At 43.7% G+C, this 27,771-nt stretch overlaps 2 protein-coding genes across 2 annotated transcripts; one reads left to right on the top strand and one right to left on the bottom strand.

Moving 5' to 3' along the window:
- On the top strand, positions 1 to 1,300 carry LOC133517773 (enhancer of yellow 2 transcription factor-like). The gene is made up of 3 exons (XM_061851188.1): positions 1 to 153; positions 283 to 349; positions 440 to 1,300. The coding sequence occupies exons 2-3, from the start codon at positions 291 to 293 to the stop codon at positions 660 to 662; spliced, it is 282 nt and encodes a 93-aa protein (XP_061707172.1). The 5' UTR covers positions 1 to 153; positions 283 to 290; the 3' UTR covers positions 663 to 1,300.
- Positions 1,288 to 27,771, bottom strand: LOC133517774 (multiple epidermal growth factor-like domains protein 8). The gene is made up of 22 exons (XM_061851189.1): positions 27,269 to 27,771; positions 27,001 to 27,192; positions 25,338 to 25,564; positions 23,699 to 23,890; positions 23,233 to 23,332; positions 22,585 to 23,030; positions 21,946 to 22,110; positions 21,569 to 21,705; positions 21,064 to 21,297; positions 20,458 to 20,594; positions 19,198 to 19,420; positions 18,266 to 18,804; positions 15,264 to 17,994; positions 14,495 to 14,929; positions 14,082 to 14,246; positions 13,418 to 13,989; positions 12,567 to 12,815; positions 11,929 to 12,191; positions 11,325 to 11,572; positions 10,493 to 11,148; positions 10,014 to 10,171; positions 1,288 to 6,579 (listed from the first exon to the last, which is right to left on the bottom strand). Exons 1-22 carry the CDS (start codon positions 27,437 to 27,439, stop codon positions 6,462 to 6,464), a joined length of 8,358 nt encoding a protein of 2,785 aa, XP_061707173.1. The 5' UTR covers positions 27,440 to 27,771; the 3' UTR covers positions 1,288 to 6,461.

Raw genomic sequence — 27,771 nt, forward strand, 5'->3', positions numbered from 1 at the left:
GTTCCTCATATGTTTCACGCTCGCGGTGACAATCTGACAGTGACAGACAGATCAGATCACTCGAGTAAATAAAATAAGTTGTGGTGTTTGTTACTTTGTTATTGTAAATCTATTTAAAATATTGTAAATTTGAGGGCAATCTTAACACAAGAGGTAATTGTAAGTTTAGCTAATGTGAGGGTTAGCCATATGAATATCCTTAATATTGGGTATATACAATAATCACGGTCTTTATAAATACACATTATATTTTGGTTGTTTCATAAAAATATTATGTTGTAGGTTTGATAATGACTGTTAACAATACCATTGCACATCAACGGCTCATACTCAGTGGAGATCGAGAAAGGTAAAACGACAAAATTGTTTAAAATCTAGCCTAACATGTAGGTAGTCTGTGTGTGAAGAGGTTACAAATTCATATTCAATTTATTTTTAGATTTAAGGAGCTATTAAGACGAAGATTAATTGAATGTGGATGGCGTGATCAAGTGAGGATGCTGTGTCGAGACATGGTTAAGGAGAATGAGGGTGGTAATGTAACATTTGACATGTTGGTCAATAGAGTGACTCCACGAGCTAGAGCACTAGTGCCAGACACAGTTAAGAAGGAGCTACTTCAGAAAATCAAGACGCACCTTCTCACACAAAAGGACCAATGAATAATTAATAAGAACAGTAAAACCTTGATTATCCAAACTAATTGGGATCTAAACTAGTTTGGATCAAAATGTGGGTCTTTTGGGATGGCTAGCCAATTTTGGGGTCTTGTATTTGTATATTATTCCAATATATTATTTGAGTTTCGAATTTACTGTGATAACCTGATAACTGATAAATTGCTCATTTTCTGTCTGTTGAACTACATTTTGTTATAAAATTCAATTTGTCAACAACCTTATTGAAACTTAAATAAGATAATGTATGGAAATAGTAATTATGACATTTATGACTTTTCATAGAATCTGTCATGCTGATACTCATCTTGGTTAGGGCCCCGGCACAGTATATATGATTGTAATATGATAAGATTCATAAACTAGCCGTGTCTTATCCAACCTCAACATTGGCAGAATCATCATCACCTTGATGGAGCCATAACACGAAAAATTGATTCATTAAAAATTATATTAAAATATAAACACCTAAAAAAGTACAGATAATCAAGGTTTTGGATAAACTAAGTCGACATTCAGATAATCAAGGTTCTACTGTCAATCAAAACATATTGTCATATTGAAGTATTTCAGTGCACCATTCATATTTATAAAAAACTGAATAAAACACTTTCTACAACCAACAGTATATTTTATTAATAAACATTTATACCATGAGATTAAACAAAAATATACATATAATATTGCTTACACATAATACTGCTATTAGATTCATATATGTCATGAAAGTATTGCCATTTACAATTGCTGTCATGGACTTGTGCAATACCATTGTTAAAACTGCAATATGGTTGACAACACTAGATAAATATATAAGGCTGTACATAAATTGAGATTACATTGCACATTAAAAACAAACATCATAACATGGCAGTTGACAACCCTGACTTAAAAAAGTGGCATGTGAAATTATGCATAGGTGCTGATAGGTATGAGTGGCTGATGGTTATTAGTAGGCATCGCAGATTTTATCGCATGGTAAGGCTAATAGCGAGCTATGGAGTCTACATTAGCAAACATTTCAACTCACATTCATACTCATCCATCTATTTAATAAGTGATTTTAATTTTATAACCAAGAACTAGAACTTTGACGAGTTATATACTATACTTTAATTTTGTCTTTGAATATATAAATATTACAAATAAGAATAATGACTACTTTTTGTATTGATTATATTACGAAATTTCATTAATAATAAACAATATGTATATTAAAAGAGGTAAAAATAATATGAATGAAAAATTAATCAATACATAAAAATGGTCATAATTTTTTATTAGTAATATTTACGTCCTGAAAGACAAAATTAAAGGATCGTTTACAAACATTCTTGTCCTTGTAAAATTAAAATCACTAATTAAATAAGTGAATGAATATGAGTTGAATTTTATTGCTAATGTCGACTCCATTAGCTCACTATTAGTCTTACCATGCGATAAAATCTCCGATGCCTAGTTATTAGGGTTAAAGTAAAACAATTGAAATATGTATTCATTTACTGCATCATAATCTGTATGTATTTTGATACATACAGATCATGCACTTTTAATATTTACTTATACCCTTAATTGAGAAAAAAAAACGTGTTTGTCCAACCAAACATACTTTTTGTTCCTCGACGTTTTGTTAATATTTCGTTCATTAACGGCATAAGTTTAGTTTATTATAATGGCAACTGTACTTTGGCCAATTTATAGAAATGCAATTTCATAAATATAATATGTTTATATGTGACCGAATCCAGTAAAACGTCCCACTTTGTGGTCACATATTTACAAACAGAATGTTTTTCAAACTGCATAACTCATCACACCTAACTATGAATTTGATTTCCATGCACCACCACAATATTTACAACTCCTTACAATTTAAACTGCAGAAATGTAGACATAACAGATACATAATCATAATATAAATATGTATTAGTACAATACTCACTGAGCGATATTAGTATGTACATTAATATGGTACAGGTTACATCAAAAAATATATTTGAGCAAGTAAATTATTATGCATCTTATAGTTCGAGAATAATTTTGTCACACAGGAATAAAACTCTTGTTTCCACTATTCGGTCATTATTCAACAAGTTTCGTCCACTTCATTATAGTTCGTTTTTTTAAAAGCCTAAGACAAAATCGCTTACCTTCTTTTTAATGCAAAAGATTGAGCATTAGAAAGAAAATTTGTCGTGCTTTTTATTGAAAAACACTTAAGATATAAGTCACGGCAATTATGTAAACGTTTTTAATCTTATACCATCATTTACATTGTTTTGCTTTCATAAGTTTTTTTACAGATTAAAAAAAGCGTTATTAAAAAAAAGACATGTCAAAATTGTTTATCTTTTTTCTAATGCTAAAAAAACGAGCAGACGAATCGCCGGATAGTAAGCAACTATTGTCGCTCATGGACACCCGCAACACCAGGCGGGTTGCAAGCGCGTTGCCGGCCTTTAAGATAGGAATACACTGTATAAAGCAAATTACCCGTCCGGTCATGATAATGTGGTGAACAACACTCAGAGAAAACGACTTTTTTTTGTGCAAGTGTTAAATTCAAGGAAATAAAAAAGATTTACATTGATTTTATTGACTACTCACAAAAAAGGATTAATAGTTAAATATTATTTCAAATAACAAACTCAAAAAAGGGGTCATCCATTAATTACGTCACATTTTTGGCAAAAAAAATTTCAACGAAATCGGCGAACCGAATTATTTACCATTAATACTTTATCAAAATATTTTTGACAAAAGAAATATTGGTAATTATAAAAAACCGTTTAGGAAAGAAAATTAAACGTATAAAATGATTATCGTACCAAAAACTCGCTATTTATCTGTACAGCGACTGAAAAAAAACTAAAATAAATCTACGATTACTGATGAAGTTAAAGTGACGTCACAAAGTTTATGACTCCCCCTTCCCCCTTGTCACAAAATGTCACATTTTCTTGACCCCCTCCCTCCCCCTAAACGTGTGATGTAATTAATGGATGACCCCAAAGAATAAAATTCTGTTGGGTGCATCACACATATTAGGTACATAAGAATTAGTATTTCAGCATAAATTAATCAATCCTTCAAAAACATAATTTATAAACTGCGAAACTGAAAGCCACATGAGTAGATTAATTAATGGAAATTAATGTTTTGTAACATAAATGCAATCAGGAATGTTAACAATTGTTACTAGAATTAATTGAAATAATGAGCACCCTACGTAAAATCCTTAAAGCTCTTAGATACCTGATCTTAAAAGATACATATTTAAAAAAATATAAGATAAGGTATGTACACATAAATGGAATGTAATTTGGACTTTTACCCCTGACAAGGATAAATTATTAAAAACTTAATAAAATAGCTATAACAGTATCAGTACTCTCTTAGATAATAAACAATTTATTAAATCTTAAAATTATATCTTTACTTAACACATTTTACCTACTCATCGTTAATTGATCAATTCATTTATACAATACTGATTGTTACAAATGAGCAATACGGAAAACGGGAGATTCCAAACCTCGGTGACTAAATATTAATTAAGGAAATATTTTTATATCCAACACATTTTCTTTTGAGCTGCTACAATTTATGGTTAGCCTATATACATATATTGGTATTACAAATGTATTACTTGAAAACGTTACAGTTAAGAAAAAGTGAAAACACAAACGGCTATAATTTAGTTCCCAGTGAACCAACCGTTTAATCACAAACGAGATACGATATTTTTGGCAAAATTTGTTTGTCGTAACTTTTAACCCATTGAAGAATTTAAAAAGTTAGTGAAAATAGGGTAAGGGGTGTAATGACCCATTCGTTTAAACATTTTGGTACTGTAACAGGACCCACTCGGTATAATTACCTAAATAACGTAAAGTATAATTACGTAAAGTAAAACAAATCATAAGAAAGTTTCAAACCAGCTGCCAGTAGGAGTGCAGGGGGCCTACCGTGAAAACCGAAATTCGCAAATTGCGGGGATCTTTCTCTTTTACTCTCACTAAGATGTAATTAGAGTGACAGAGAAAATGCCCGCAATTGACGAACTTCGATTTTCGCGGTTATAGCCCTGCTCTAATGCGGTCCAGGCGGCGATTGCATTAAGCTAGGTCCACACTTGTATCATTTTGCCGATCACGATCATGCGGATCGAATCGAGTATCGGGCACGCGTATCCTAAGTATGGACATTCACTTTGGACATGCCGTATCACTAGCATCGTGGCATGAAAAAATGCGTCCATACTAACCGTAGCGTGTCGTATCATCCCGCTTTAGATGCATACGTTAGTGTCAGTGCACTCAATTAGGTTTCAATATAAGCTACCATTGCTACCTAGACTCAACCCGCATTCCACATGCGCGCGAATTTTGATTCCTTTGGCTCTTTACTGATTACTCAAATAAAATAACTTCTTTATTTAGGTAGGTAAAATAGGATTGTAACCACCGATAAATATGAAACAAATGTCGTATATTTAATTAAAGACCTTATAGCTTTTCTATCAAAGTAAATATACAGAAAAATAAAATAACAACACCGCGTCTAAACAAAATATAAACGTCTAAAAACGTACACTTTTCAACATGGCCGTGTATGGCGAGGATCGAACAATACTTCGTCTCCTGATAGCAGATAAACCCGCCAACGTTAGGGTCTCACCACACTTATCGACAAGGAATCACGCATTAAGCTGTACAAAAAGAGCATTATGACATGGCATAAGAGCTGTAAACGTCATTTTCTTGCTTCCTTTGTCGAAGTAAGTTGGTACAGTAAAAATCGTCTACCAAGAGCATTAGTAGGCAAAGGTAAAATTTTTCATGCTGAATTTCTGATCACATTATTCTGGTGCCGACGACGCCTTCGACTTCAATACATGTGCAATGGCATTTTTTTACGTAATCCATGAAATTTACGATATTCAATGGGTGCAAACGTAATCAAATCAAGCCGATTCCATGTCTATAAGTGGTGAGATTCTTATCTCTATGAAACAAATGATAAACATTAAATGTTAGTTTTATCGCCTACATTCTACCTGCGTTCCTATTACAACATAATTAATATCACGTATTTTTGTAAATAAATAACAGATTTAAATTACACATATTAATTGCGAAATTTCCATTACGAGGAAACCGATTTATTAACGCTTAATATTACAGAATAGTGTTTAGCTCCTACTTATTACCAGATACAAACCGCGCCTTAATAATATTCTACATCGATTTAAAAATAAATGGTATTTAGTTTATATTCAACAGTCAGGAACTTCGACGAAGCGACGCATCGAAGACACCGAGTCGGAGCTACCATACATCGATCTCATCACACGACAGTCGGTGCTCATTTATTGTTCAACCGTGTCGTTTGTATTAATAATTACCAATTTAAGGTCCATTCCATTGTATCGACTCGTGTACTCTCGGAGGATCTTAGAGGTAGAGGACCGCACTGCTATGAAAACGCACGTACGGTTCAGATCTAAGCGCCGCTAGGTGTACCGTATGACCGCTCGCCTGGCACGGCTACAGCTATAGGTTTACGTATCACATCGTTAGTTTAGGTCACAACGTCCTAAATCATAGTATGATCAGAGAGATTCGAGCACAGAACCTTTTGTCCATACTCTGAAATTCCATTCCCCTTTCGATACCTGGGTACGGACAGGACCTTGCCCGGTCGCACCGCCGAGCCAACATACTCGGACACGCTGGGGCCGCACGCCTACAGGGTGGAGACGTACGGGCGCGCGGGCCAGGGCTAGGTGTGGCGCGGCGGCGGCGCCCGGCGGCGCGCGCGCAGCGGCGGCGCGCGCGCCACCAGCACCAGCGACGACGCCAGCGCCAGGCGCACCGGCGCGCGCGCCCCGCCCGGCAACCTGCATAAAACGTTCACGTTCTATAATCTAATAAATGGAATATATTAGTAGAAAAAGGACAACTATTAATTTCAAGTATGATCTTTGTAATAAAGAGTTAACTCGTGTGAACCAGATCCGTGACCTCGGCGTAATCATGGACTCAAAGCTTACCTTTGTACCCCACATTGATAATATCTTAAATAAATCTTTTAAGCAGTTGGGATTCATATTGCGCGTAGGTAAAGATTTCAGGAGACCTTCGACGTATAAGATATTATTTAATAGTTATGTCCGTAGTCGATTAGAATTTGCTAGTTCAGTGTGGAACCCGCTATATAAAATTCATGGCGATAGAATAGAGAGAGTGCAAAAGAAGTTTGTAAGAGCAATTGAATATCGCACTGGAAATAAATACATAGATTACACTACCGCTATGAAGAGACATAATATTTTACCCTTGAGCCTGCGTCGCGAACGCACTGATATTATAATTCTCTATAAAGTCATTAACAACATCATCGACGCCCCTGAGTTATTAAAATCTGTTTCATTTAGAGTACCCCGTCATTGTGAGCGAGCATGTAGAAAGAAGAACCTCTTTTATATTCCTCGTAGTCGAACCGCATATGCGAGAAACGGTTTCATTAGAAGAGCATGCAGGATGTATGATGATAACTTTCAAAATGTAGATATTTTCAGTGAAAAGTTCGGTAGTTTCAAACAACTTACATTGAAATGTATTAATGGACTTAAATTAGATAGCTAACTTTAATTTAATTGCAATTATTGTTTGTTATTACTGTTATTGCAATGTATTTCATCTTTGTTTTTATTTTTGTTAGGATGTACGAGCATTATTTGTAACTTCGTTTTGGCAACTTAGAATTTCAGGTTTAGTTTAGTAATTATATGTATTTAGGTTATATGGTTTTCATACTATATTTAAGGAAACTGTAGGTCTATAAGTCTATTACCCTATATTGTAACAATTTATCAATATAAGAGACTGTTTGTTTCTAAATAAAGAAAAATAAAAAAATAAAATATTTTGATCATGGTCATGAATTTTCCAATCTAATATCAACGGGACTGGACGTCAAATGAGATTAGCAAGAAGGAAATGTTTGTTAATTGGTTCGTTTGCTGAAAGTTTGTAAGAACGCGTGGCAGTCCCATTGTAATAAAGCTAGCGACATACCTGACGAGCACGGAGGTGACGGCGGCGCGGCCGTCGCCGGTGGGCTCGATGGCGACGGGGCGCAGGCCGGGCGCGCGCCGCCGCTTGTAACGACATACCTGACGAGCACGGAGGTGACGGCGGCGCGGCCGTCGCCGGTGGGCTCGATGGCGACGGGGCGCAGGCCGGGCGCGCGCCGCCGCTTGTAACAACATACCTGACGAGCACGGAGGTGACGGCGGCGCGGCCGTCGCCGGTGGGCTCGATGGCGACGGGGCGCAGGCCGGGCGCGCGCCGCCGCTTGTAACAACATACCTGACGAGCACGGAGGTGACGGCGGCGCGGCCGTCGCCGGTGGGCTCGATGGCGACGGGGCGCAGGCCGGGCGCGCGCCGCCGCTTGTAACAACATACCTGACGAGCACGGAGGTGACGGCGGCGCGGCCGTCGCCGGTGGGCTCGATGGCGACGGGGCGCAGGCCGGGCGCGCGCCGCCGCTTGTAACAACATACCTGACGAGCACGGAGGTGACGGCGGCGCGGCCGTCGCCGGTGGGCTCGATGGCGACGGGGCGCAGGCCGGGCGCGCGCCGCCGCTTGTAACGACATACCTGACGAGCACGGAGGTGACGGCGGCGCGGCCGTCGCCGGTGGGCTCGATGGCGACGGGGCGCAGGCCGGGCGCGCGCCGCCGCTTGTAACAACATACCTGACGAGCACGGAGGTGACGGCGGCGCGGCCGTCGCCGGTGGGCTCGATGGCGACGGGGCGCAGGCCGGGCGCGCGCCGCCGCTTGTAACGACATACCTGACGAGCACGGAGGTGACGGCGGCGCGGCCGTCGCCGGTGGGCTCGATGGCGACGGGGCGCAGGCCGGGCGCGCGCCGCCGCTTGTAACGACATACCTGACGAGCACGGAGGTGACGGCGGCGCGGCCGTCGCCGGTGGGCTCGATGGCGACGGGGCGCAGGCCGGGCGCGCGCCGCCGCTTGTAACAACATACCTGACGAGCACGGAGGTGACGGCGGCGCGGCCGTCGCCGGTGGGCTCGATGGCGACGGGGCGCAGGCCGGGCGCGCGCCGCCGCTTGTAACAACATACCTGACGAGCACGGAGGTGACGGCGGCGCGGCCGTCGCCGGTGGGCTCGATGGCGACGGGGCGCAGGCCGGGCGCGCGCCGCCGCTTGTAACAACATACCTGACGAGCACGGAGGTGACGGCGGCGCGGCCGTCGCCGGTGGGCTCGATGGCGACGGGGCGCAGGCCGGGCGCGCGCCGCCGCTTGTAACGACATACCTGACGAGCACGGAGGTGACGGCGGCGCGGCCGTCGCCGGTGGGCTCGATGGCGACGGGGCGCAGGCCGGGCGCGCGCCGCCGCTTGTAACGACATACCTGACGAGCACGGAGGTGACGGCGGCGCGGCCGTCGCCGGTGGGCTCGATGGCGACGGGGCGCAGGCCGGGCGCGCGCCGCCGCTTGTAACGACATACCTGACGAGCACGGAGGTGACGGCGGCGCGGCCGTCGCCGGTGGGCTCGATGGCGACGGGGCGCAGGCCGGGCGCGCGCCGCCGCTTGTAACGACATACCTGACGAGCACGGAGGTGACGGCGGCGCGGCCGTCGCCGGTGGGCTCGATGGCGACGGGGCGCAGGCCGGGCGCGCGCCGCCGCTTGTAACGACATACCTGACGAGCACGGAGGTGACGGCGGCGCGGCCGTCGCCGGTGGGCTCGATGGCGACGGGGCGCAGGTCGGGCGCGCGCCGCCGCTTGTAACAACATACCTGACGAGCACGGAGGTGACGGCGGCGCGGCCGTCGCCGGTGGGCTCGATGGCGACGGGGCGCAGGCCGGGCGCGCGCCGCCGCTTGTAACAACATACCTGACGAGCACGGAGGTGACGGCGGCGCGGCCGTCGCCGGTGGGCTCGATGGCGACGGGGCGCAGGCCGGGCGCGCGCCGCCGCTTGTAACGACATACCTGACGAGCACGGAGGTGACGGCGGCGCGGCCGTCGCCGGTGGGCTCGATGGCGACGGGGCGCAGGCCGGGCGCGCGCCGCCGCTTGTAACGACATACCTGACGAGCACGGAGGTGACGGCGGCGCGGCCGTCGCCGGTGGGCTCGATGGCGACGGGGCGCAGGCCGGGCGCGCGCCGCCGCTTGTAACGACATACCTGACGAGCACGGAGGTGACGGCGGCGCGGCCGTCGCCGGTGGGCTCGATGGCGACGGGGCGCAGGCCGGGCGCGCGCCGCCGCTTGTAACGACATACCTGACGAGCACGGAGGTGACGGCGGCGCGGCCGTCGCCGGTGGGCTCGATGGCGACGGGGCGCAGGTCGGGCGCGCGCCGCCGCTTGCCCGCGCCCGGGCCCGCGCCGTGCAGCACCACCGTCACCGCCGCAAACGGACGCTTCGCCATGTGCAGCATCTACAAAGCGAATAAAGTCAATCGGTGGGTTCTAGAAGGCGATGGTAATAGCAGGTTAATTTCAGGACCCAACTTTTTATAACTTATAAATTCGCTATAAAAACAATGGACATCAAACTAGACAGAACGGAAAACTCGGATAACCAAGCAGTCATATAAACAAAAAATACTACATAATACAATACAAATTCTTTGTTTAGTAAAATAAAAGTACGTTTTATAGTCTAAGCGATGGAGCCGCCCAGTAAGCAATAAATTTGCTTGTGTAAAGCCATATCAAGTCATGAATTATGTCATTATGTCAAAACAGTATAAACTCACCTCAACAACATGTCGCCTCCTCGCCCGCCGCACGTCCGCGGCCTGCTTCGCCTTCCACGCGACCACGCATGCCGCCAGGAACAAAAAGAAGCACGAAAAGAACACCGAGAAAAACACGAACAGATCGATGTGCAGTTGGTCTTGTCTGAAGAACACCAGTCCGAAGCTAGCAGCGCCATCCTCAGAGTGCCGCGCGCGGATAATCATGTAGAATTTAGTATGGCCAAGCTCGTGGAATTTTTCAGGCAGGGTCAAGACAAGGCGGTTGCGGAGCTCACGCACGCGCAATAAGATATTCTTCTTATCAACAGTTATGTAAGTTGCAAGATCCTTCGCCTTGTAATCCGCAAGCGTATATTCTGTCTTCTCATAATGCCAGGTCATGCGCGGCGATTCTTCAACGTTGTCGTCAAACGTCGGCATTTTCCGGTACGGCTCGTGTTTGTAATACGCCGGGTCGATCTCGACGACGTGTGCGCCGTGCGTGCCGTTCACGGACACGACGAAGGAACTGTCGTTGGGGCTCAGGTAGAGGTCGACGGCGCCCTGCGTTACGTCCACGACCACTCGTATGTCTACGTTCATGTATCTTGGATTTACAGCTACGAATACCGTCTGGCCGGGGTATAGCGGACGCGGCTTAATCTTGCATTCATCTAAAAAAAAAGTTATATTTATAGTCGTTTGAACTACCACAAGTGGGTGTTGTTATTAGGTTTCCACATTTATATCGACTTTTACATGGCGACCCTGCCAAACTCCAAATAGAACAAAAATTGTTAAAATTGTAAAATATTCATGTCTCATTTATAATTTCTAAAGCCCGACTCACCGATGGACTTGCCGTCGAAGCACAGCTTGTTCTCTATGTTGATGGTCTTGTAGCACTGGTGTCCGTTGCGCGGGTCGCCCATGTACAGGTCGCGGCACTTGACGCACTGGTAGCGCCAGCACTCCTGCGCCGAGTTCTTGCTGGAGCTGGCGGTCTGGCAGGACGCGTCGCTCTCCGTGTTGTTACCGCAGTTGCATTTCTCGCCTGTTACTGGGTCGCAAGTGTCGCCGTGACCGTGGCATTCGCAACTGTATGAAACATGTTAAGTTAGTCTAGACAAAGGTTTATGGCTCAAGGGATGGTCGTTTCTTTGGACATATTTATAACGAAGTTTTCGACAGGTTGATTATACATATATTTAGTGTAGTTTATAGATAGAAGTCCCTGACCGTTACCAAATCACCAGAACTGTAATTGAAATGTAGAAAAAATTCAAAAAACACATGTCTAAAGATATTTAGCGTAATTTTTTTTTACAATTTCGTACATTCTTAAAAGTGTTTATAATTATTTGTAATTTGAATATAGCTAAAAGTGATACATTTAAATGTAGACATATGAATAAAACATTCATTCATATTTCTACACATAATAAAATACTTACGGTCGACAAGGATCGCTAAGGTTCTCCGATCCTCTAAAATATCCCTCTATACAGCGTTCGCAGCGCGGCCCATCCGTATTATTCGCGCACCGCACACAGCGCGCCTTCGCACTCTGGTAGTACTCGTCCAGGTCGCCGGGGTCCCGCTCCTCGCTCGTGCAGATGCTGGTGTGGCCGTGGCAGTACACCGAGCAAGGGATACACTGCCCGTTGTCGGTCGGGTCGCCCACGAAGTTCGGCTTGCATTTCTCGCATTGGTTACCCTGCAGTAAAAGGTATACTTAGATAATGCCTTCAACTACATTGTTACCTGTCAAATTTTGTCTGTTTCTAACAGATATAAATGCCAAAAGGAGGGATAGGGACAAACGATTATCAACGGTTTGTCAGATCTGACAAACGTTTATGAATAATGCCATCACTCTTAACATGGCCTTGATTTCAAAACGAATTTATTTTAAAATTTAAATTCTTAGCAAAAGTTGCAAAAGCAAGTTGAAGGATGAGGTACCTGATCTTGTCATAACACACGATGCTCTTCCTGACCTTGCTGGGGCACTTACAATCCTCATATAACATTTGGGGGCGTCGGCGGACCTAATCACAGTCAGAACGGCCGTGTCGACTGTAAAACTCACCATGGTGTTGTTGTGGCACTCGATACACTTGTCGAGCTTGTCGGGCCCCTCGCAGTGCGCGTGGCCGTTGCACTGGCATTGGATGGTGCAGTTGGCGCCGACGTAGCCGAAGTCGCAGCGGCACACGTCGGGCTGCACGCAGGCGCCGCGCACGCAGCCCTGCGCGCACACCGCCGTGCAGCCGTCGGGGCCGCGCTTGTGGCCCGCGCCGCACTCGCACACGTAGCCCGCTGGGAGATCGCGGCACACCTATGAACAGGAAGGGATATTGAAGGATTAACGAAGCACTCAATGCTTACTTTTAAATAAAATATGTAGAACATTTAAAATACATGAACGTGCGGTTTTAAATATATATTTTTAAAGTAAAAAGTTATTCTAAAAAAACGGAATCTGCAAAATAATTGGTAAACATTAAGATTTAGTCATTTTACTAAAAGACTCAGTTGCTATTGGTTTAATTTAAACTCTCCCTAATTATGAAATACGAACGTTAAAAAATAATAGCGTCTAATAAAGTTCTAGAGTCCATCTACGGGTGGTATTCCACCTGTCCAATTTCTTGGTCCAATGTGCATTGCGTCTTTAAGCAAAATGTGAGAAGCAAATACACGTGAAATTGGACAAGTGAAATACCACCCCAAGCTAACTCTGCAGCTCTGCACTGACTGACAGAACTATGTGGAAGAGTCACTACTCATTATAAACGTCATATTTCCATAGATTTTGGATGCTTACATTTTACATTTGATAATATTTACATACTTTGTCTTAAAAAATCCCATTCAGAGTAGCTTGGTCCGACTCTATTTTAGTTAAAAAGTAGTTAGCGAAAAAAATATGTCACATACCTCAGAATCTGCTTTACACTGGTGATGGTTATTCTCACACTCATTTTCCGGCGGACAACGCGTGTAGTGCCAGGAGAACGTGTCGACGGTTTCGTTCATCTGATGCGCACTCATGTAGACCGCCGCGCACGTGGTCCGCGTCGAGTACTCCAGCGGCGAGTCGATCGAGCCCTCCGCGCACACCCCTTCGCCGTTGGCGCCCTCTATCGCACACCAACCGCAGTGCGAATGGTGGAGACATTCCGTGCACTGTTCGAATGTATCGCAAGGCGCTGGACATTTGTTTTTATCGGCTTTGGTTAGAACGAGCCCGCAGACGCCGCCCGCGCAGTAAACCGGTTGAAAGGCTGGCGAGATGCATTTCCCCAAGTATGTCGCCCAGTGGCATTCCGCGAAGCCTCCTTCAGCACCGTCGGAGCTCAGACACGTTTGGCAGTCCGTATATGTATGGCAACGGCTGGGACATTCTTCTCTAGTTCTTGGACGGATGCTGGTGCGACCTTGCTCTTCTATTGCGGCGCAAGTCCAGTTGAAGAGCTCTGTTGGTTCCTCTGAAATTCTTGTCATTTGTCCTACAACAGATCGTTTGGTCAGACTTCATATACATTTTGAATCTTACAATATAATATGGAAAGTACACTTCAATTTGAAATGTTTGGCCTACCTTCTCTGCTAGCATGGCGCGTCCATGTGCACTGATTGTTGACACATTTCTCGCAGTCGGACGCGACGCATCTGTGCTCCGGACACTGGCCGACATCACTGATGTAGGTGGTTCCAGCATTGCATTTTATACTGGTGCATGACTCGTCCGTAGGAACGCATTCACCTGTGCAAAAAATTAGATTTTCTAAAATACTTCAAAATAGGTGGTCTAAATTGTTATTTTAATAATTAAGTTCCTTAGTTGGCTGAAAATATTTTCATTGGAAATATAACAAACTTTCCCATTTAGGGTTTATATAAGATCACTTATCTTGTAAAACAATACCAAAAACAGCTAAGGCCATAAAAAAAAAATGACAGAAGATAATGATATTATGAGCAAACAAGGATAACTGTGAAACATATACACACCAACAGCAGCGGCACAGGATTCACACCAACGGCAGGCCGGTTTCTCTTCAGGATACAACGGCCAAGCAGCAAGGCAGGACGCGCAAGTAGTAAAGTTTTCGCAAGCGCGCCTTGCAACAAGCTCCATATCGCATGCTTCCCCAGAATTAGTCGACACCCTATCACCGCTCTCACACCCAGGTTTGTTCACAGAGAAGCATTTAGTGTAGTTTCCAGAGCTGCAAAAACTACAGCCCATCTGGCTTCGACATTCCAGCTTGCTAGCGCTCCAGAGAGAGCAGAGGTCTTCGGGGAGGGATATGCGGGTGACTTGGCAGTGCGCGCTGCCGGTCCAGCCGCCGATGATGTAGATGTAGCCGTCGTTTTCCGACTCCATATCGATGGCCATCGCGTGGGCTATGGTCGGCGGTGGTGGGTGGCCGACTATACTGATACCTAAAACCACAATGAACAAACTGAATACCAGAAACAAGAACTGGAATAAATAAAACTGCTTAATCCTTTAACTTCCAGATTATAAATATGCCAGCCTAAAAACGATATGGATATTTTATATTTAGGATTGAATTTTGATGCTGGTCCAATATCGTATAGGTCGGAACCGAAGAGATATGAAGTAAATAGTAGGAAATTTTCGCATACAACCGAATATACACGATGTAATACAGGAAAAGATCCATGTTGTGCTCAATCTTATGTTAATACTATGATCTATCTTGGTTGTATTATTTGCAGACAAAATTATGAAAGTGTATTTAAATGAACTAACCTTTGACAAGTCTGACCCACTGGTTGCAACTATAGATGTAGGCGATGAGGGAGTCAGACCTATGGTCAGGGTCGCTGCGACCGCCAAACACGACCATGTACTCGTTGGTTGTCACAGCCGAGTGCAGGTACGCAGGCCGAGGCAGGTCGTGGTAATGGTTGCGCCGGGGGAAGTTAGGCAGCTCGCTCCACTTCTTAGTCGGGTAGTGAAGCGCAAACAATTTGTTAGAAAGCGACGTTCCATTGTAAGAATACAATATCCCCCCGTAAACGTACAAGCTCTGTGACGGCGCGTGATACACTGTGCTGTGCCCTATGATACCGGCCGGCTTAGAACCCCCGCAATTTAATTTTATCCACTTATCATTGTCAAGGTCGAATTCCCAGATGTCGGCCATCATACCCTCCTCTAAAGAAAATCCACCAATAAGCACTAGACTCTCGTAATCTTGGTACTTCTGAAGCGTCAAAGTGTGGCCTGCGAGGGGAGGCGGTTGTTTCTCTTTGTTGTTAATTATATTCCATCTCTGGTCTTTTAGGCTGAACTGCCAGAAATCTCCTAGTGTCTTATTCTGACCGTTCTTCTCCTGTAAACTGAGTCCACCGTAGATGTAAATGTTCTGTTTTGAGTGATAAATTTCTGATGCATGGAAGTAACGACCTTCGGGCATTTTAGCGTCGGGAGTAGCCTCAACGGTAACTTGCATCCAAGTGTTATTCTTTGTGTCAAAAAATCTGATATCGTTCAGCGGCCCGTGCGACAGCGAGTACCCTCCGAACATCCAGAGCCCTCGTCTATCTGCTACTAAACTGTGCCCGAATCTGGGCAAAGTCTTTCTAAGATGATCTAATCCGTCGGACAAGTATTCAGAATTGAAAAGTTCCGTGAACACGAGTTGAGTCTTATCGAGTTTAATAGAACAGTCGTTGCTGCCGTAACCTTCGTTACACAGGCAGCGGCCGTAGCTGGGATCACATGTTCCGGCGTCGTGGGCTATGCTGCAGTTGTTGCGACAAATGTCCACTTCACAATCCGGCCCACCGAAACCTTCGCGACAGACGCAGTGACCCTTGGTGCACACTCTTGGCCACGGGCAGTAGAGACCGCATGCTAACGATTTGTAGACGCCTTCAAATCCTTGCTCAACTTGTCCCTGTTTGTAATGGACCGTTAGATTCCCGCTGCGCGCTTCCACGATGCCAGACGATGCCCCGTTGCAAAATACTCCCAACAGCTGGCTTTGCTGATTATTGCTCATGTCCGGCACACCTCCAAGCCCATCGTACACGTATACCGCGTTTTCATCACAAGGTACATTGAGAGTGGAAGAATTGATAGTAAACTGAATTATGGCATCTTTTATATCTCCAGCAGATATAATCCATAGACATTCTTTCGAAGGGCCTATGATCTTAATGTCCGGGTCGCTTTTATACGAACCTATGCCCTCAGTCTGTGATGCGTTGAGCATTCCCCTGGGCTCGCATTGATAATAGCATTTTCCGCCGTGCCGGGGATCGCCATAAAACTTTGGTTTGCAGCGCTCGCAGTTCTGTCCTTCAGTGTTGTCCTTGCATATGCACTCGCCGGTGGCGACGTCGCAGAAGCCGCGCATCTCGTCGCCGTGGTCGTTGCAGTCGCAGCGGCGGCAGCCCTGGCCCGTGGTGGCGTTGCCGTGGCTGCCGGGCTTGCACGACTCGCAGAACTTCCCCTCCGTCCAGTCCTGGCACTCGTCGCAGCGGCCGACGCCAGTGCGGCAAGTAGAATGATTGTGGCAACCGCAGTTAATGGAGCAATCGGCGCCCGTCCAACCTAAATCGCAGTGGCATTTGTAGTGCGGCGCCCCTAGACAGTACCCGTGGATGCAGTTGTTGTAGCAGGTCTGCACGCAGCTCTTGCGACCGTCGCCGCTGTAGCCCTGCTTGCACTTGCAGGTGTAGGAGCCGTGCGTGTTGTTGCAGACGGCGTGCTCGTGGCAGTCGTGCAGCTTGAGGCCGCACTCGTCCACGTCGGGGCACTGCGCGTAGGCCCAGCCGGCGTCGGCGGCCGACACGTTGAGCAGCGACGCGCAGTCGGCGTGCGCGCGCGTGAAGTCGCCCTCCGTGCACGCGCCCGTGATCGGGTTCTCGTGCGAGTGGCACCAGCCACAACCCATGGACCGGAGACAGGTGGAGCACTGCGTGTGCGCCTGGCAGGACTTGCACTGGCCGGCTTTGCGCACGGCCTCGTCGGCGGCGGGCGCGGACGACGCGCGGTCGAGCCACTCGCGACACAGACCGAACTGGTACTCGCTGGTGTAGACGCTGAAGCTGAAGCACTGGCGCGTGGCCTCGCACCAGACGCAGCGGCCGCGCTCGTCGAGGCAGTGCTCGCAGTCGAGGCGGGTGCGGCAGGGCGCGGGGCACTCGCTGGCCTCCACCACGGCGCCGCCCGCGCGGCCGCGGCGGGCGCAGCGCGCCTCGTCCGCCCACCACTCGCAGTAGTTGCCGGCCACGCAGCGCTCGCAGCTGATGTAGTTGGAGCAGTTGGGGCAGGCGGAGGGTTGCAGGGTGAGGTAGCGCCAGGCGCCGTGGTCGGCGGCGCAGACGGCGCGCTCGTCGGCGGCGCGCGGCTCGCACTTGTCGGTGAGCTCGCACCAGCCGCACGCCGCGTCGGCCAGGCACAGCAGGCAGTTGTCGTAGTTCTGGCACTGCCCGTCCGAGTACGGCTCCAGGAACTCGAATGTGAATACCTGCAAAAACGATAGCACGTGTCATTGCTAGACAGTTGACAATTCTAACGTACTAAAGTCGATAATGATGGGTTCTTTTATAAGTTATACCAAAGTTCATGTGTACCATTTGGGTCATTAGCCCGGCTTTAAGGTAGCATACCATATTGTCACTACTCAGGTATGCAATTTCTATATAATCGGAAACCGGGGAGTTAGTTAAATTTTACCCGTACAAAGTTGTATAAACACACCAGAACACTTGTAAAAAAAATAGAAATAAATAAAATACCTTAGCAGTTTCCGTCGTTTTATTATGTAGCAGTTCCATCTTCGCATGATGATGAGAGGGATACAATCCCGTATGTAACGTATCGTTGGCGTGCATGTCGACGGCGAGTCTGCCTGGAAAAAGCGACGGCCAGTCGACGATCGAGCAGGCTGACGGCTGGGCCGTTAAGTTGGCTATAGATTCTGTCTTGGATCCGAGCGCGAGCGATATGTTCGAATAGCCGGCGCATACATGAAGGGTCTCTCCTGTTCCGTTCCAGTGCTGAGGAATGCGAAGCCAACCTCTCAGCCGCGCTTCGCTTGATCCGGTAAAGATATGATTGCTCCCTCCACCAGTAGCCCAGTCGACGGTAGTAGCGTTGACGACCGACACCCCGTCGGGATGGTTCCAGTCTGCCGGCTGCTGGTATCGCAGGAACGTGAGACCGGGTCGTTTGTCTAAATCTTTGCATTCCTCTGGTGTCGTCACTTCGGTGCCGGTGGTGCCCCACCAGCCTGGGTTTTGGGAAGGCGTGTCCTCGCCACAAACACCGTAGTTATCTGTAATATAAATCAACTATCAGTAAAATGGCTAGTTAGTCGTTGCTGTTTGAGTAAAAAACTAAACATATACTAATAGGTATACAGGCTTAAAAAACGGTAGTTTTTTACAACAAAGCTGGTTATATCTAATAAGTAATAATGGAGAATCGCAACCAATATTATTTATTAGGACAATTCCTAATAAATAATAATGGTTGCGATTCTCCATTATTATTTGGTCTAATGACCAAGACAACTCTTTTGTAAAGAATCATGTTTTTTTTAAGCTAAGCTATATTGGCAACACGCAGGACGCACACTGCTATGTAAATACGCACCTAATAAAATCGTCAGATACAAAAATGAAAAGCAATATTTCTACACACAATGGCAAATCAGCCAGTAACGTACCGTCCTTGTGGTGGCAGCGCGCGTTCTGCACACACCAGCTGCACTGGTGCAGGCCCAGCTTGGTGCTGACGGACGGCAGCGGGGCCCGCGCGCCGGCGCGGCCGGGGGGCGGGCCGTGGATGAGGCACGAGTGGCACTCGCCCAGCGCTGGGCAGATGCCGCCGCAGCGGATGGATTGTAAGTTGGTTGTGCAGTTTGAGCCGATCGTTCTGCCGTAGCAAGTCTGTAACAAGTATAAGAGTATATTAAGAGAACTTTAGCGCGATTTTGACCCATTACCACTCCGGCTGTCTGATACCCCTGGCATGCTTATCTAGGGTAATTTTTGCTGCCTGTCAGTTCAATACCACACAACAGATCACCTAACACAGTAATTCACCATAAACCGTAGCGGACGTTTACAGTTTACGGTTCAATTTGTAATGGTTAATGGTCAATTACATTAACGTTTCGGACAACACTGGTACTTCGTATAGACTCCTACACACATCGTCCGCAGAGCACCAGCCGCACACGGGGTCCGCCAAGCACTCCGGCTGACTCTGATGCCGCGGGCGCCCTGACTCAGAGACAATTTTACTGCCTTTCTGCTCCACTCATACACCAGATAACCTAACACAGTATTGCCTCCCAGCTTAACACATATATCACCTAAAAAAAGGATGCTTATCACAAGGAATGTATGTTGTTGTATAAACTGACTGTGACTTAAAACAGATTGAGTGTGACTCAACCTTTTACAATAAATTAAAAATATGGTTAACTGATCAAGCTTCCTTAATTTTCGAAATGTAACAATTTTAGATAATGTGGTGTGTTTAGTAAATATTAATGTATGATTTTAATTTTGGCGACCGGTTTGGCCTAGTGTGTAGTGACCCTGCCTACGAAGCTGATGGTCCTGGGTTCAAATCCTGGTAAGGGCATTTGTTCCTGAGTCATGGGTGTTTTCTATGTATTTAAGTATTTATAAATATTTATATATTATATATATCGTTGTTTAAGTACCCTCAACACAAGCCTTATTGAGCTTATGGTGGGATTTAGTCAATTTGTGTGATATGTACCTATTTGTATCCTTTTATTTTAATGTAATGTAGTAAATGATTGTTAATTGTATATTTAAGTTCACCTGACTTAACACTGTTCTTCTACAAACTTTTTAATTGCTGACATGTAGAATTCTTATATTTTACTAATAAACGAGTATGAGTAAGTGTCCTTTCATTAATGCTATAACTTGCATAGAATTGTACATACATCATCTGCAGAGCACCAGCCACACTCGGGGTCCGCGAGGCACTCCGGCTGACTCTGATGCCGAGGGCACGCTGACTCGGGGTCGTTGTTGCTGATGCCCGCCTGCCAGCTGGGCACCACGTATGCTAGCAGATCACCTATAACAAGTTATGGTTGGTCAGTCTGAGGTTTATTTAGTGATTTTATTGCTATCGAAAAATCTTGGCAACCGGACGTGTAAAACATTGAATGTGGAGTGAGATACATGACTGTGTATAAGTTATGCCCCACTATGAACGTTGTATTTACAAGAATGATATTGAATAGTTCACCTTTGTGCTGTGTGTGTATCTTTGTGTAAATTTTATGCAACAACGGGATAATAGATACGTGCAAAAAAAAAAATACAATTTGACATGTTTACCATTGTCATTTCCATGATACCCACCAGCAATGAGCATGGTTGATGGAAGTTTCAAAGCCACTGCATAAGCGAATAAGACCTGTTGTTTAGGGTTAAACTGGCGAAGGCTGCCCAATACTTCTAGCGAGATCCACGCGTGGCAACCCAGGTGGTACAGGTATATCAATAAGCTAATATTGATATACCTGTACCACCCAATTTACCATTGACATTTCCATGATATCCTCCAGCGATGAGTAACGTTGAAGGATGTTTCAAAGCCGCTGCATGTGCAAATACACCCTGCCGTTTAGGGTAGAACTCGCGATGACTGCCCAATACTTCAAGCGGGATCCAAGCATGGCAGCCCAGGTGGTACAAGTACATTTGACCATCGTAGCAAATTTCCTCTTTGTTGTGCCGATGTGAGTAACCACCGAAGACTACCAGGTAATTTCCTGCAATTTAATTCATATTGAAACCACAGATGTTTATAACCACATAATAAATTGTGAAGAAGATTCTAAGTGAAGTTCATGACAATAGTCGTCTCTTCGTTAATTTAATATCAATTCACATCAGCCGTTCGAAACGATTGGATTCCTTTTTCTGCTTCGATTCAATTCCTTTAACTGATGTAAAGAGCATCGTACATTAGTTTAGTTGGCTTTGTGAGCTAAGGTTTTCTTCGTTTCTTCACGTGCTGTAAAAACCTTATCGTAAAATTACCGATTATTGTCGATGTGTGAAATGCTCGTTCTCTCGGTACGTATGTGTCTCTTAAATGCGCCCTAGGATAGTGTATTTCGCTCCAATGACGATTGTCAATATCAAATGCAAACATTCTATCGGTCAGTTTTGAAAATCTGGAAGATGCAAAAGTAAATTTAATATATAGTTACATACCGAAATGAATTATTATTTATTATTATCGAGTTATTAATTTGCGCAAGCTTAGTTACTCAATCGCTACTGTATCACGGCTGTAGTAACAACAACACACTTAACTGACTATTGGTAGATCTTATCTCGTTGGAATAAGATATATGAATGGACAATTAACTGTGCCAACTATGGTAGGTACAGCTGCCAAGGTTAACACTCACCGCGCCACACTAGCGACTACACCTCCATACACTAAGATGGAGTTCGAGTACGAATGATACACGGCAGTGTGCGCGACTACTCGCACGTCTAACTCCTTGCCGCCGCGGACCTGCACCTTCTCCCAACTCTCCGTATTTGGCTCGCTTAGTTTTATCTTATACATGCTGAAAAGGAAGATGATGTTAGATATAATACTAATTTGTGGGAATAAGCCTAATTTGTCATATAAATACACTATGAATATCAACAACTCCCATTGAGATGATTCTAGCACATAACACCTCTGGAGTAGCAAGCGTCCATAGGCAACGGAGCAGTGTTGGCCGAACGTTAATTAAAACTGACCATTAACCATTACATATTGAACCGTAAAACGTACCGGACGTTTACAGTTTACGGTTCAATTTGACGACGTTATATAAGAGCGAGGTTGAACTTGTTATTTCTCTTTGGACTCCATCACCTTCAATTTTGTATTGTAATTTGTAATTCAATGATTTAGATTACAAATGCAAACTATCTCAATCAAGTAACGAGATAGAGGTCAAATATGAACAAGGTTTGACTACCTGCAGTAATTTTGACTAGTTCCTGAAAGTTTTCTTTTTTGATAAAACGCAGGATGATAAAATACTCACTTTGAAGAAAATTCTCCATCTACCGTACTACCTCCGAAAAGATAAAGTTCATCCTTAACAGCTGTTAGAGTATGTCTAGTTAGTCCAGGAGGCAAGAATGAAGAATTCGCAGCTCTCAGCGTCCATCTATTAATCTCAGCGTCAAACAGCCATAGCTCCGAAGACAAACTACCATCTGATAGCTTCCCTCCATACAAAACAAAACCAGTAGAAAAAGCGCAGGCAGAGTGCCCGTATCTCGGCTCGGGTTTTGTGTCATTAGACTTCATAATAGCATTCGAGAAGTCCGGCTTGTCAGTAAAATGCAAATAACTTTCGGAATAAGGTGTTGGTGAATGAGAATACATAAGAGGTAACGTTGTTTTGTCATGGTGTGATACCGAGGATAAAAGTAAATTAAATAATGAACTCCTATTGCCTATCTGCCAGCTGCCATCTGTATTGCCCTGTGAAAAGAAATATGTTTTATTTATTCGTAAACACACATAAAGTGCTTTGTTTCACTGTTAATGGAATGTGTAATAATTAAAACTGGTGCTGAATTTTTCATGAGTTACCTCTCTTTGTTATGGTAATTTTGAGGTCAACGCGAATGTCGCAATCTCTCAGTTATTTGCTAGCACAATCGCTTATTAAATAAATGATTACCTTTGTAAAAAGAGTTAAAAATGACTGATCTATTTCCTCATTTGTAGGATATCTACGTAATACTTTTCCATTTTCATCATACCATTGACTAGTTGAGAACCTGTAAAATGTTATAATTAGTCAAAATATAATTATTATGGGACAATGTTACACAATCGTCCTAGCTCCACGTCAGTAAGCACAATAAGGCTTGTGTAGTAGGTACTGTACGACGATATATATGATAGATAAATACTTAAATACATGGAACACATCCATAACTTAGGAACAAATGTAAAAAAAAAAACAAATATCTGTGTGTGTTACTGTGTTATCATATAAAGTATATAATTTAACTTGAGCGTAACTGCAAAAACTGTAGTCACAATTTGAAACGACTCGCCTTCACAATAAGGTCTATGTTTGAACAATTTTTTTCAAACTATTTATCTAAATTTCAACTACATAAGGCAATACAGATACTTACTTATAAACTTCTAATAAGCCTAAAACTTTATTCAGATCATATCCCCCAAATACGTATAGAGAGTCCGTGTGGTTGACGTAAACAGCGGAGTGAGCCGCGCGGCGCGTCATGCCACTCTCCGAGCGAGACAGCCAGTGCCAACTGTTGCCGGCCTTGTCGTGCTTCTTCAAGGAACACGACTCGCCGGAAAAACTGAAAATTGTAGCAATTATTGCAATATTACATTGCCTTGGCCTTCCTATATAATGAGTGGCTGACATTGATAATGAAGCAGGAAATATGGAAAGGAATTATAATGATCAACTTGACTCTTGATTACATTGGGAGTATTGACAATTCTATAAAATATGTTTCTCTCAAAATGTACAATACAAGTTTTATTGTAAGCTGTGCAGGTTAAACTTAAAAGGGCGATTCCAATGAGCGCAGTAACGAGAACGGGAGTTAGCACAACCACTTTCTGTGCCCATCATATGTGTTTGTATAACTATATTATACTGCCACAAGCTTTGGTCACAATGCAATAATGTGTGATGGCTACTTATTTCAAAAACTTTATTATTTATTATCGATAAGTACACTTTATCAAACAAAGCCCGGGCCTTGTCTGTCTGTTTGTATGTATGTTCGCCATCAACTCAAAAACCACTGAACGGATTTTCATGCAGTTTTAACCTATCAAGAGAGTGATTCTTGAGGAAGGTTTAGGTGTATAGTTTGTTAACCGGTGCGAAGCCGAGGCGGGTGGCTAGTTCATTAATATGTAGGCAGGCAGTTACAGCTGATATTGCCTGGGTCCAGTAATCCACAAGACAGTTATCAATTATCTAGCTTAAAAAAACGAAATCAAATTATCAACAATGGTTTAATGCTAATGATTTTTTCTTCATTTTCAAGGTAAAGCATAGATATACAACTGGTCATCAAAACACAATATGTCAAGCCATGTCATGCACTGTCTAAGAAAGATGGAATAAATCAACAACTTCCTAATTATCATTATGCCTACACAATGTTGTATCATCAATTCAGAACCTCGTCGTATTAACTATTCTAACAACTATCATCGTGTTATTACGTGAGTCAGTTACACGACAATCATAGTACAGTCGCCATCAGATATATAAGAGGTTTTGATGGCACAAGCAAAGTGCCCACAAATATCTGAATACGACACTATTGTCAAGGCGTTAGGGTGTTCACATGTTTTTCACATCTCCGATATATCTGATGGCGATTGTACTATTACTTAGACACTTCGTAACTTATTAAATTGTGGCTGTTTTAACGGTCAAATAATTAAACATTATAAAATGTTTAGCAATTGTGCCACCATAACCCCTAACTGCATGTAAAAAAAAAATGTTTAATTTGATCTTGAATAGCTGTCAAAAGTGGTTAAAGACAAGATTTATGATATATTAAGTATGTCTTTGGTAAGACAGAGCCTTGCCACTTCACCTGGCCCTCATGAAACTACTTATATGCTTTCTCATTATGAGTATCATGCTACAAAAGTACAGATTAAAAGTTCACCCCACTCCTGCAGCCCTAAAACTTATGTTGTTTTTTTATATATGTATAATATAGGTGCTGTCTTACGTACCATAATATATGATTATATTAAAAACAGTCTTACCCTTTCTTGCATAAGCACCTATCTCCTTTGCACTGTCCATTATTTGAGCATTGATTAGGACAGAGCTGCAAGCTGCAGTCCTGCCCTCCGCGAGTACCAAAACAAAAGCACTTGTGCTGCACACACAACCCGTGGCCGGTGCAGTTGTTGGGGCAGTCATGTATGGCGTATGTTGCTCGGAAACCGTCAAGAACATAGTTGGTGTCGCTATAGAGCAATATTAACATCTGCAAAATAGACATATGTTGACATAATTTCACAAAGAGATAAAAAGATTGCTAAACATAATTTGTTTCATGTCAGGTAAGTACTACATTATGTAGTTAGTTTAAATCAGTTCTGTTCAGTTCCTTCAGTGCTGAATAGAAACAGGACTGAAGGATGAGAAGCGTAGCCACGGGGGACAGTTTCTGCGATATAAAGACGTTCTGAAGCGTCATCTCAAAGCTTGCGACATTCCATTAGAGCGTTGGGAGGAGCTTGCGGTTCAGAGATCAGAATGGCACAATAAGGTAAGAGAAGGTGTAGCTACTTTCGAAGAAGCTCGACTTGAACACCTGGACCAAAAGCGCATTCAACGGAAGTCTCGACCTAAGCCGTCATACGCATACACATATAACAACCAAGGGCAGTTTTATTGTGCACAGTGCGACCGAGCATTTAAGAATAAGTTCGGTTTCGCGAGCCATATACGTGCTCATCAGAGGAAATTGTAAAGGTCACCGTTGATACGACATGGAGGACAATGGATATATATAGTTTAAATCATTATAGCCCTTTACATAACTTTGAAGAGAACCATTAATAAATAATAATATTTAAAGCCCAACCAAAAATATATGATAACTATCAAGAGGGTGCTGTTATTCTCATGTATAGGGTGGCAGTTCAGTTTAATATGAAAAATGTAATTGCAATGAAATTCCACAATATGGTGCGGGATCATATATTACTGGTCAGGCTTTATATTACTAGTATCCCATTTGATCTGGGTATAAATACAATAAAAGTATACATTTTGTTTGTTTCCTTTTTAGTATAGAGTTTGGGCTCCTTAGATCAGATTTTTTAAGCTATTAGATTTTAGTAGTCTGAAAGTTAGAATATATAATTATAATGTTTATATCAGAATATATAATTATCTATTACCACAGATTTATGCATGAAATTAAGTTATTGGACTTGAAGTCCATCTTTGGAACAAATGGATGTTTTGTGAAATAAAGTTGTGTAAATAAATAATGTATGCTAATTCAATTTTTTCTTATTCTCTTCATTAAAAACTAAATGTTTGAAAAAATCAACTAATATGAAAAAAAGTTAAAGTTAACTTTTATTTTTACTTCATTAAGTTAAGGGGCATTGTGGTTCAGGTTTTTCTGCTTGCAAGAGGCAATATCAAGCAAAAATCAGCTGTTAGGCAGACTGGCAAATGCTATTTTCATAAGTGCACCAAAACAAATTAAATGTTGTTTATATTCTTAAGTATGAAAACTGGTTCTATTTACTTTGTTTGAGGTCAGAATAAAGTGTATATCAAATTAAATTTGTGTTAATGACATTTTAATCACAGGAATGAAAGTGATTAAGTCGAGGTGTATCACAACAATAAACATGATCATCATAACTAGCTTAAGTTATAACATGTTGGAAAACTACTTACATATCCACTCGAGGCAGTCACATTTTGAGGTTCAGTTTTTCCACTAAAGCTTCCAAGTAATGGTGCGTCAAATGAGTCTCCGTCATACACAAAGACATAGTCATAAGAACATTCTGTGCCCATACGCAGGAAACTCAATGTTATGAACTGACTTTTATTAGCTGCCTTGATAAGCCATTCACAATGGGAGTCCTATAAGAAAACAATGATTAATGTGTGCTGAAGTGAAATGTTGAAGTATTGAATTGCCATGGTGAGAGTGACTGACTTGAGTGTAGTTCGAGTCGGTGGGTCCGTCGGTAATGACGCCGCTGGGCTCGGTGAAGACCCTGCGCGTCTTGTCGCAGGGCGCCGAGGACGCGGCGCACAGCACTGCCAGGCAGATCCAACTCACGACGACTAAGCCTACTCCCTTCTCCCGATTCCGTGGGAAAAACATGCCTCTTCCGATTTGCCGCAAAACATAAGTTAACCATCAAAGCCATATAAACGTGAATTCGCAACTAATATCACTAAATGTAAAATAAACAAGCACTCATTTATCGTAATAGATGACATCTACTTCAAGGCTAACCACTTTAAAAGATGAATGCCACAATGACTCCTGAGATCTTTGATTTGATTGAATAAACCTATTATTTCCGCATTATTCTGACTTCGAATAATAAATGTACATTGTTTGCTTGCACTTTCTAATGTGTTTTTTCGTAAAAACAAACAATTCACGAATCTCACAGTCAGTTTTGACATTTGTTTGACGTTTGATTTGAA

The sequence above is a fragment of the Cydia pomonella genome, chromosome 5 (genome assembly GCF_033807575.1).
Source record: "Cydia pomonella isolate Wapato2018A chromosome 5, ilCydPomo1, whole genome shotgun sequence".
Classification (NCBI taxonomy): domain Eukaryota; kingdom Metazoa; phylum Arthropoda; class Insecta; order Lepidoptera; family Tortricidae; genus Cydia; species Cydia pomonella.

What these genes read in the sequence shown, in the direction of transcription:
- LOC133517774 (XM_061851189.1), bottom strand. Translation starts at nt 27,439, where the DNA reads ATGTTTTTCCCACGGAATCGGGAGAAGGGAGTAGGCTTAGTCGTCGTG. An exon ending in GATGGAGAATTTTCTTCAAA is followed by an intron (nt 22,111 to 22,584) that starts GTGAGTATTTTA and finishes CTTCCTTTTCAG; the next exon opens with CATGTATAAGATAAAACTAA. An exon ending in AGTGCCACAACAACACCATG is followed by an intron (nt 12,192 to 12,566) that starts GTGAGTTTTACA and finishes CTTTTACTGCAG; the next exon opens with GGTAACCAATGCGAGAAATG.
- LOC133517773 (XM_061851188.1), top strand. Translation starts at nt 291, where the DNA reads ATGACTGTTAACAATACCATTGCACATCAACGGCTCATACTCAGTGGA. An exon ending in CTCAGTGGAGATCGAGAAAG is followed by an intron (nt 350 to 439) that starts GTAAAACGACAA and finishes ATTTATTTTTAG; the next exon opens with ATTTAAGGAGCTATTAAGAC.